General features: G+C 57.9%; 1 protein-coding gene across 1 annotated transcript in view; it reads left to right on the top strand.

Moving 5' to 3' along the window:
* The first annotated feature begins 5,560 nt into the window (after positions 1-5,560).
* PDE4C (phosphodiesterase 4C) overlaps positions 5,561-10,063 on the top strand; it is a 12,139-nt gene continuing 7,636 nt past the window's right edge. The window contains 4 exon segments of the mRNA XM_024767593.1: positions 5,561-5,894; positions 8,883-9,074; positions 9,761-9,797; positions 9,883-9,956. Coding sequence (XP_024623361.1) covers positions 5,749-5,894; positions 8,883-9,074; positions 9,761-9,797; positions 9,883-9,956 — 449 coding nt within the window. The 5' untranslated portion in view covers positions 5,561-5,748.

Here is a 10,063-nt window from a genome sequence, read left to right as displayed (position 1 = left end):
CCTCTCAACAAGGACAGCTCCTCGGTGTCAGCCCCACCTTGAGCCCCTGTGTCTACCTTCTCCCGCCTCAGCACCTCCGGCGCGGACAGCTCCTCTCTGTCTTCTCCACCCCCGGCTCTGGCCGGACCCGGGCTCAGACACTTCGCTCCCGGGGACCGCTCCCGCTCCCTGCTCTCAGCCTGCTCCCCCGCTCGGTCGCATGGAGACCCCAGGGGTCCAAGAAGGGGTAGAGGCATCCCGCGAGCTGAACCGCACTCGCAGCCGCCAAGGCATAGCCAGGGCTCCGAAGCACCTGTGGCGGCAGCCCCGGCACCCCATCCTCATCCAGCGGCGCTTCCACTCAGACCCGGACAAGTCTGTGGGCCGCAGGGAGCGGGACCTGAGCCCGCGGCCGACGCTCGAGAAGTCGCTGCGCGCCTGGCCCTCCTCCTTCCACAGGCGGTAGGTGGGCGGGGGCAGCCCCCTCCCGCGGAGTGGGGGAGGGGCGCGCAGGGCCTGGCGGGAGTAGGGGAGGGTCTTTGCTTTTCCAGGGGCGGGGGTCTCTGCCTCTTGGCTGAGGCTGGCGCTTTACAGGAGGGTGGAGCTGGGGGGTGGCAGTGCCATGATTGCTTACGGGTCTGTGTGACCTGGTGTGCCCAAGTGCCGTTGCATCCGAATGCGTGTGAGTCTGAGCAGTTGTGACCCCGTGTGTGCTCCTATCTGTTGTGTGAGTATCCACAGCTGGCTGTGTCTCTGTGGGTGATGGGGATGTGTTCAGGTGTGTGTATACCAGTTACCTACGTGCTTGGGTGTTTCCCCTTGTGGTGCCCGTGTGGCTGGGCGAGACTGTCCTCGCTCTGATCCAGTTCGGTGTCCAAGGGCCCTCCAGACCCTGGAGTGTCCTCGGGTGTTTGTGGGTTTGTGGCCGCTGCAAGCATTTCAGGGGAGCTTGGGTTGGGTATATGAGAGGGCCAGGGCAGGCTGTCTGCTGTGCTGGGGGAGGAGCCTCCTCTGTGGCGTGTCCACACACACACACGCACACACTCACGTGTCCCCTGCTGTCAGAGGGAAGCCTCTTGGGAAGACTGAGCACAGGATGTTTCTTCCACACAAGAATGAGGTGGAGAAGAGGGGAGTAGAGGTGGGGGAGGGGCTGCTCCCTTTTCATACAAACTGAGGGAGGGGGGCAGAATAAGACAAAGACAGACATAGAAACACAGAAAAACAGGGGCCTTAGTGGGGTCAGAGGGGCCTCAGTGCCACCAAAGAGCAGGATCCAGGAGTCCCAGGCCCTCCTTGGATGGGAGGGGGAGCTAAATCAGGCCAGATCTAGAGCCCTGGGTTTGAGGCCAGGCTGAGTGACCTTGGGTGAGTCGCTTTCCTCTCTGGACTTTTCTCTTGTCTTGGTCCCTGGACCTCCCCGGGCCACAGACTTCTTGATCAACAAGCCTGGCCTAACACCCCAGCCTGGCCCTCCGGCAGCCCTGGCTGGTGTCTGGGGCAGAAGGTTCCCACAGCCCAGAAGGGTTGGAGCTTTCCTAGCTGACCCAGCAGGCCCCTTGCCTCCACCCTCCAGCCCTCAGCTTCTCCTCCCCTCTCTCCCGGTGACTCATGACTTTCCATCTTCAAGAAAGAACAAACAGAGACTAGGTTTGGGCCCATCTCGGGGGAGAACCACGTGGCTCTGGAAGGCAGGAGTGGTGGATTGTGTTCCTGTGAGTGTGTGTGTGTGTGTGTGTCCTGCCCATGCATATACGTGCTGATGTGGTGGGAGAGGCTCAGCCTTCCGGGAAGCTAGGTTCAAGGCCAATGTTCTGTGCTCTGCCAAGCAAGCGGTGGTGCTTCCCTGAGCCTGTGTCATCAGTGAGATGCAAACACAAACCCATAATTTCTGCATTTTATCATGAACGGTCTGTGCCAGAGCACGGTCCTCAGCTGTGGCCCTCCTCCCCAGTACCCCAGGTGGATCGCATGGGTCTGGGAGGGTCTGAGCATCTTGTTCAGCAAGCATTTATTTAGCAGCTACCATGTGCCAGGCCCTGTACTGGGGCCACAGCCCAAGGGCAAGCAGGTGCTCATAGGCTAAAGGTAGAGACAAACTCATACCAGCTGGAGACAACACAGAGTGATCTGTGCTGTGATGGAGAGAGATCAGGGTGCCGTGGGGCCCAGAGGAGGCTTCTGACCCAGCTTTTGGAGGTTGGGGGTGAGGAAGGACTGCTCGGAAGAAGAAGACATTTAAGCTTAGCCTGAAGGGTAAAGAGAAGTCAGCCGGGAGGAGTGCAGGGAAGGGTATGCCAAGCAGAAGGAACAGAATGTGCAAAGCGTCAGACTCAAGAGGATCAGATATATGAGGACATGAACACAGATCAGTGTGGCTGGAGGGTGGTAGGGGAGGCTCTTATTCATCTCACAAACACTTACTGAGCACCTACTGAGTGCTGGGCACTGAGGGCACAACTGGGAGCAAGGCAGACCTGGTCCTGCCCTCAAGGGGCTGGCAGGTGAGGCAGACACAGATCAAATAAACAGGACAGTAAATGTGAAATTGTACCCATGAGAGGAGGGTGCTCTGAGAATATTTATTTTACTTGGCTGGTCACGGAGGGCTTCCTGCAGGGGGTGATGCTTCAACTGTGACCTGAAAGACAAAAAAGTTAGCAGGGGGGGCTTCCCTGGTGGCGCAGTGGTTAAGACTCCGCACTCCCAGTGCAGGGAGCCTGGGTTCGATCCCTGGTCAGGGAACTAGATCCCACATGCATGCCACAACTCAGAGTTCGCATGCTACAACTAAGGAGCCCGTGAACCGCAACTAAGGACCCAGTGCAGCCAAATAAATTTTTAAAAAAAAGTTAGCAGGGGAAGAGCCTTCAGGCAAGGGCATGGGATAGGAATGAGGCTGGATGCTTTGAAAAACAGCAAGTGGGGAGGGGATGATGAAACGGAAGCGAAGCGGAGTGAGCCAAGAGGAGTGTGCTGGGGAGGCCGGCAGGAGTGAGGCCACACAGGCCTCCAGGGAGGTATGGATTCAGAAGTGAGGGCAATGGGGAGCCACAGGAGGATCTGGAGCAGAGGAGGGTGAGATCTGACCCATGTGACCATCTGCACTTGTGACTCAGCCTCCACCCTCCTCTATCTAGATTTTTCAAAGGGAGACTTTCCTGGTTGTCCAGTGGTTAAGACTCTGCGCTTCCGATGCAGGGGGTGATCTCACATGTCCTGGAGTGTGGCCAAAACTTTTTTTTTTTTTTTAGAAAAGCAAAAAAAGATAACTAGATTCTTCAGGCAGACTTGGGCAAGTCATCTCTCCTCTCCAGACAGACTCATACCAGCTAGAGACAACACAGAGTGATCTGTGCTGTGATGGAGAGAGATCCGGGTGCCGTGGGGCCCAGAGGAGGCTTCTGACCCAGCTTTTGGAGGTAGGGGGTGAGGAAGGACTGCTCGGAAGAAGTGACATCTAAGCTTAGCCTGAAGGGTAAAGAGAAGTCAGCCGGGAGGAGTGCAGGGAAGGGTATGCCAAGCAGAAGGAACAGAATGTGCAAAGCTTCAGACTTATGGTATACTTGTCCATAAAACGGGTGTAACAGCACCCACCTCCTGTCTCACGGGGGCCACCTGGTGGCAGAGGAGACAAGTGCTTGCCCAGGGAAGAGGCTCAAATAGGGGAAATTGAGACACCGAAGTGTTAAGGACATTAGAGGCTGCTGGGCACCTCCTCAGGTCACATAGCATGCAGGGACAAAGTTAGGGTGAGACAAAGTCACGTCAACCCCTCCTTTGGCCTCTGCCCCTTCCTGGGTGAAGCTTGGGGTCATCTCCCAGGGTCAGGCAGCCCAGGTTGTGAATGCTGAATCTTGGCTGTGTGGCTCAGTTTCTCCATCCAAAAAGCTATTGATAATGCATTACCGTTAAAACTGGTTATAAAGTATTTAAAGTTGAATCTATTAATGAAACATTAATATTAAAACTATTGATAAAGCATTAATGTCAGAGTAGCACCTGGGACTGCAGAGGAGATGGAGCCATGGGGAGAGGCTGGGGAGGCTGCCAACCTAGGCTTGAATGACCTCAGGCAATGAGCACACCTCTCTGTGCCTTGGTTTCCCCAGCCACAAAATGGGAATAATAGTCCCCACTTTATAGAGTTGCTCTGAAAATAAAATGACTTTTACATGCACAGCCCTTGGGTCAGCACCGGGAGAGCAAGGAGTGCTCAGTTCGTACCCATGTGTTTAGCCTTAACCTTCCATTTTATGTTTGTGAATTCAGAAGGACTGCATCTCCTCAGTCTCTCCTTGGGGATATGCGAACACTGAGAGTCTCCCCCATGGGGCTGAGGTGGTGTCAAGGCTCCTTGGACCCAGCCCCAGTCTCTCCACTAGACTGATCCTGGCGGCCTCTATCCCCTGGGGACAAGCTATAATTAGGTATAGCCACAGCAGCTACAGATGGTATTTTTGTCTTGGGGACAGAGAGTCTGATTCCCACCAGGTGTCCGGTTGCAGGGCCACAGGGACAGAAGGGGGTTCCCAGCCAGACCCTTGAGACTCTCTGTCCTCCTGAGCCCCAGTGTGACTCCTCTGTGAGCCTCCATTTTCTCATCTATACAACGGGGACCATAGTATGATTGAGATGTCAGGGGAGGGTCAGGGTCTCACCACTGAAGCCCTGATCTCCCGAAATAGTATCTCACATCCCCCCAGGATTGCCAGAAACCTGGGTGGCATTTGTCTGGGACACCCAAAACTAGTGCAGTCCCCTGGGGCAAGGCCCAGGCAGGGGGCTTGTTATCCCACAGCAGGACACAGTCAGGCCCATAACTTCTGTGTGGCCTCAGGTGGGCCTAGGTTGCTTCTGCCTGAGAGGTGGGTGTTCTGGGTCTTGCCTCCAAGTGTGACATTCTCTGAGACTTGGTTTCCTTTTCTGAAGAATGGGGCAAGACCACCCAACCCCAGCATTCTGAGGGTAGGCCAGCTGGTACAGACCCCTGAACAGCCCCCCTGATACCAGGGGCAAGGCTTCCCTTTCCAAGGGTCCTTCCTGGGGTGGGCGGTGGCAGCTGAAGCTTCACAGGACCGGAAGGCCTGGCAGGAGTGGAGTACGGATGTTTGTCCAGTAGAGACAGCAGGAGAGGGGAAACGATCCAGAGACAGGGCCTGGGGAATGTCAGAGCAGGTGGAGGTCATGTGGGGACTTGTGGAGGGGGACAGGAAGAGGGGGAGCTGCCTTGCCGTGAAGACTTGCATCTGTTACCGCTTTTCTCCAAGCCTCAGTTCCCCACCTGGCAAAGGATTAAAGGTTTGTAGTTTCTGAGCAGCCCCTTGGTGGCTCAGTCCTCAGTTTCTCCATCTGGAAAATGGGTAGAGGGGTATTGCAAGCACTGTGTGGGATCTGGGCAGCCCCTCGGCAAACTCTGTGTCTCGGTGACTCCCTGATAATGGAGAGCGCTTCCTTTTTTGACTTCTGTGTCTCTTTTCAGCCGAGTTATCAGCTGAGCAAGCTGCACTACCGGGGGACATGGTGGCAGAGGGAAGTGGTATAAGATGCGGTTTCTGGGCTCCCCCAAAGGGGAAGCAGAGAGTGTCCCGTCTAGCTCAGTGCCTCGGTTTCCCCATTTGTCCCGGTGAGGGCGTCCCTGAGCGGTCCTGCGGCGAAGGCGGGGCGGGTGCGCCTCCTGCCCTCTCCCCGCCGGGCCCCGCCCCCGTGGTTGTCCAGAAAAGGTCCCGCGCAGCCTGTACTTCGTCCAGCCTCCACGCGGTCTTGGCGATGCAGGGTCCCCCTGCGCCCGCCCCGGCCCCTGTGCCCAGCTCCCCCCGGGGATCCCCGCGCGGCTCCCCCGGGCTCTTCAGGAAGCTCCTGGTGAACCAGAGCATCCGCCTGCAGCGGCGCTTCACCGTGGCCCATCCGCTGTGGTGAGGCGAGACAGTGGGCCTCGCAGGGCTCATGGGAACAGCCGGGCTGGAGGTGGGAAGGGCAGAGTCAAGGACAGCTGGGGCCAGGTTGGGGGTCAGGGCATAAAGGCTCTGCCTCTTTGCCCTTTCTCGGTATCTCTCTCCCTCTGTCCTATCTCTGTCTCTTTTAGTTGATGACTGTCTCTCTCCATCTCTGTTTCCCTCCACCCACCGCCTGGACACACGCCCAGGGGACCAGCCGTCTGTCCCTCTCCAGCTGTGCGGCCTGGAGCAGGACGGGCTGAGGCTCACGTCTCCTTCTGACCCTCGCCAACCCGGGGCAGGCGGGCTGAGAGTCCTGGAGGTGGAGGGAAGAGGGTCACTCCTCCCCTTGGTCTGCCCCCGCCATCCGTTCTGGCGCCAGCAACGGGATGGCCTGGTGGCCTCACACTAAGCCCTCGATCTCCGCGGAGGAAGAAGTGATTTGATGGAGGCCTTTGAGGCAGGGTGTTCGCGGTGTAAGAGAGCTTGTTGCGCACCCGCGCAGAGCGCCGCCTCTGCGCAGCCCCACTCGGTTGCGTTCTCCAAGGACTCGTTCCACCGCTTTAGGTTCGAATTCCGGCCCTTCAGGAAGCGACTGTCACATCGTGGGTCGCAGGGCAGAGGCTGGGGTTGGAGGTGGGGCTGGTGGGCGCCGACTGGGTCTCATACCTTGCGCTTGGCTCGTGCGGTTTTCTTACTTGGTAATTTGGCATCTTGCGGCTCAGAGACTAAAGGTCCCTTCTCCAAGGTCACACGGCCAGTGGCAGCTGGTGGAGAGGGAGGTAGTTGTGACGGTGGTCCCTGATGGGCCATTTCAGGCCGAGACTGGGGTCCCGGGTCCGGGAGAGCGCCCCCAGGGCACCAGAAGCTTGCGAAGAGGGGTCCCCGCCGAGGGCTCCGGAGTGAGCACAGGGGCGTCGAGGACGTCAAGGGCGTGAGGCTGGGCGAGGGCAGGTGTCTCCGAGGCCCCTGTGCTTCAGTTTACCTGTCTAACGGATGGACAGACGCGCCGTTCCCACAGTCGGTGCGAGCTCCTCCCCGCTGCCCGCGTCATGGAACCACGGCCTGACCCAGCAGCTCTCGGCTAAGTTTAGAGCAGAAAGAAAAACAGCTTCCGCCGTAGCGACAAAACCCCGGCTCAGCCCGTAACTCTCCGTGCTCGCTACTTGGATTCGAACCCGGCACGCTGTGGCCTCTCCCGGCCTCCGTTTCCCTATTCATCCATAGGTGTGCTTTTCCCAGAACTTTTGGGGAGATGAGAGGGAGGGGTAGGTGGTAGCCACGCCCAGGCCTCCCCCTCTGAGCACAGGTTTAGGGTATCCACCGCCACTAGCCCGCCCCCAAGAGTGTCTCTCCTCCAGTCACCCGGCACACTCGGAGGCCGGGTAAGAGCTAAGAAGTCCCGCCCCTCCGGGTGACGTCACGAAGCGGGAACTCAGAAACGCTGGACTTGAGGGGCTTCTCCAGGAGCCCCAGAACCCGAACAGACCGACAGCGGTCGGACATAGCCGAACACCCGAGTGAGGCCGGACTAAGCCGAATATGCCCGACCTGGCCCGAGTGCCACCCGGACTTGCTCGAAAACCTGGCGCGACTGGACGTAGCCGAACACGCCCGAACGCATCCGAACCTACCCGAATGCGGTCGGTTGTAGCCGAATTCTACCGAACTCACCCGACTGAACTCAGGGGAAGAGGTCCAATCCTGTATGATCAGACCCAGCTTAGTCAAACCTGGCCGTACTTGACCGAGCCGGACCGAATCCAGCTGAACCGGACAGAATCCTGCCGAATTCCCCACCCCCAACCCGGTCTGAGCCGAATTCCCTGCTCGGAGTCTTCCGGCAGGCGCCGATCCCATCCGTGGACTGGGATGGGGTGACCTGGAGGGGGACCAGGTGGACACTGGCCCTCGGCCAGGAGGGGCGTGTCTAGGCGGCGGCCCCTGGAGTCTTCCTGTCTCCGTCTTTCCTGCCCGCTCCCTTCTCAGAAACCTGTGACTCACTTGCAGCCCCTCTCCCTGGTTGCTAACTCCCCCTCCCACACTTCTGTTCTAGCCCCATGCCCCCTGCCACTCTTTCTCTGACCTCTGACTCGAAGGGTGAGAGTAGTAGATCCCCCTTATTCCGTCAGAGTGTGGCTGGAGGAAGGGATGGGAGGGGCGATTGGGGATTGCCTGGAACAGAAGGAGGACGGTGCTCTGGGGAGAGGACACATCCTGTGCAAAGGCCCAGAGGTGGAAGAGAACAGGCAGAGCGTTCAGGTCAAAAATAAAGCAGAAGAACTGGGGAGCTAAGGATAGGGCCAGAGCGAGCTGGAGGCGAGGTTGGTGAGATTGGGGTGGGGCCATACGGGCTGGAGCTGGGGAAAGGGGACAGGTGGTCCAGGGCGTAGCCAAAGCTGGCTGGGGATAGGGCCTCTCCTGGCTGTGAGGAGCCTTCGAGTGTGCCCCGTCTAGGCGGGACCCAGATCCCATCCAGAAAGGAAAGCCCAGGAAGTCGTTTCCAATCCCCATGAACTTACCCTGCGACATGGACCTCAGTTTACTCCTTAGTAATATGGGAGCCCTGTCACCCTCCTCAGGTGCTCGGTTGTAACTCCCTAAAAGCACCCTGGGGATGAAGTCTACCACACCCATATTAGAAACAAAGTTGATGATGTCCATAGAAAAGCTGAGACCTACCCATGGTCACAACAGCCACTTGGAGACAGATCTGAAACTCATGTCCTGGAGTCCAGATTAGTCCCAGTGGAAAAGACTCTGGGGTACAGAAGTGGAGATGGAGGCGTGAGGGACGCGGTGTCCCTGAGTGGGGGTGTGACCGTGGGACAGATGGACAAGCTGCAGGCCACTCCTAACCAGCCCACCACGTGGCCCCAGGGAGGATGTGACAAAACTGATATAGGCCATGACCCAGCATCCATATGCCAGGACCCTCGGCTCTGACTATGACTCCTTTTCCTTCAGCTTGGACCTGGAAAATGGGCTATCATGCGGAAGAAGCGCCCTGGACCATCAGGCTGGGTCTGGCCTTGGCCGGGTCATCCAAGCTCCTGCCCAGCACAGCCAGAGGCGGGAGTCCTTCCTGTACCGCTCAGACAGTGACTACGAACTCTCGTCCAAGACCATGTCCCGGAACTCCTCTGTGGCTAGCGACCTGTGAGTCTGAGGCTGGGGGATAATACCGCTTTCTACTTCCTTCCTTCCTTTATTCCTCCATTCGGTACACCTCCTTCAAATGACCGTTTGAGGTGGGCCTTAAAGTTTATGTAGGAGTTTGCCTATTTGCTTGTTCAGTAGGACATGCTAAGAATGATATCCAGTGATCCTCTGTGCTTCACTTTAGGCTGGGGTTGCGTGGCAATCCAGTGACATTAAGGCCAATTAACAGCAACCGAACGTACACTTTGATTTGAGCTTTCTGGTAGCAATAATTTCCTGCCTCTACTAAGACCCCTGTTGCCCCTGGGACTCAGATTCTCCATTTGTGAGATGGGGATAAAGTGAGTGATTGGTCAGAGGGGCTGTGGCTGCTTTCAGAGAAGAGTCAGGTGAGGGGAGTCCAGGAACTACTAGGAAGACACCCAAAAGAGGGAGTCGGGACAGGAGGATGACCTCAGCTGAGGGCACAGTGTGGGTAAAAGCTGAAAGATTGGGGACTTCCCTGGCGGTCCAGTGCTTAAGACTCTGCGCTTCCACTGCAGGGGGCACGGGTTCAATAACTAAGATCCCGCATGCCGCGTGGCGCAAAAAAGGAAAATAAAAAAAACCCAGAAAAAACTGGAAGATGGGAACGTGTGGGAGGGCTCCTTCTGACCGCCCTTCCATGTCTGGTCTCCCCGCAGACACGGAGAAGACGTGATTGTGACACCCTTTGCCCAGGTGGGTACCCACCTCTCCTTTCTCCCGTGTGCCGGGCAGGTAGAGCCGACCCCTCCTTCCCAACGCTGGCCACCCCCCCTCGCAGGTCCTGGCCAGTCTGAGGACGGTTCGGAGCAACGTTGCGGCCCTTGCCCACCTGCAAGGCAGCGGGGCAGCCAAGTACGCAGGGGGCGGGGCGGGGGCGGGGCCTTGCGGAGAGAAGGGCAGGGCCTGGCGGAGAGGGGCGGGATCAGAAGACAAGGTGGGCGAAGCAGAGGCGGGGCACG

The sequence above is a fragment of the Neophocaena asiaeorientalis genome, unplaced genomic scaffold (genome assembly GCF_003031525.2).
Source record: "Neophocaena asiaeorientalis asiaeorientalis breed wild unplaced genomic scaffold, Neophocaena_asiaeorientalis_V1.1 scaffold87, whole genome shotgun sequence".
In the NCBI taxonomy this organism is placed as follows: domain Eukaryota; kingdom Metazoa; phylum Chordata; class Mammalia; order Artiodactyla; family Phocoenidae; genus Neophocaena; species Neophocaena asiaeorientalis.
The sequence above is the reverse complement of the archived record's forward strand: the minus strand, read 5'-3'. Positions and strand labels throughout refer to the sequence as shown.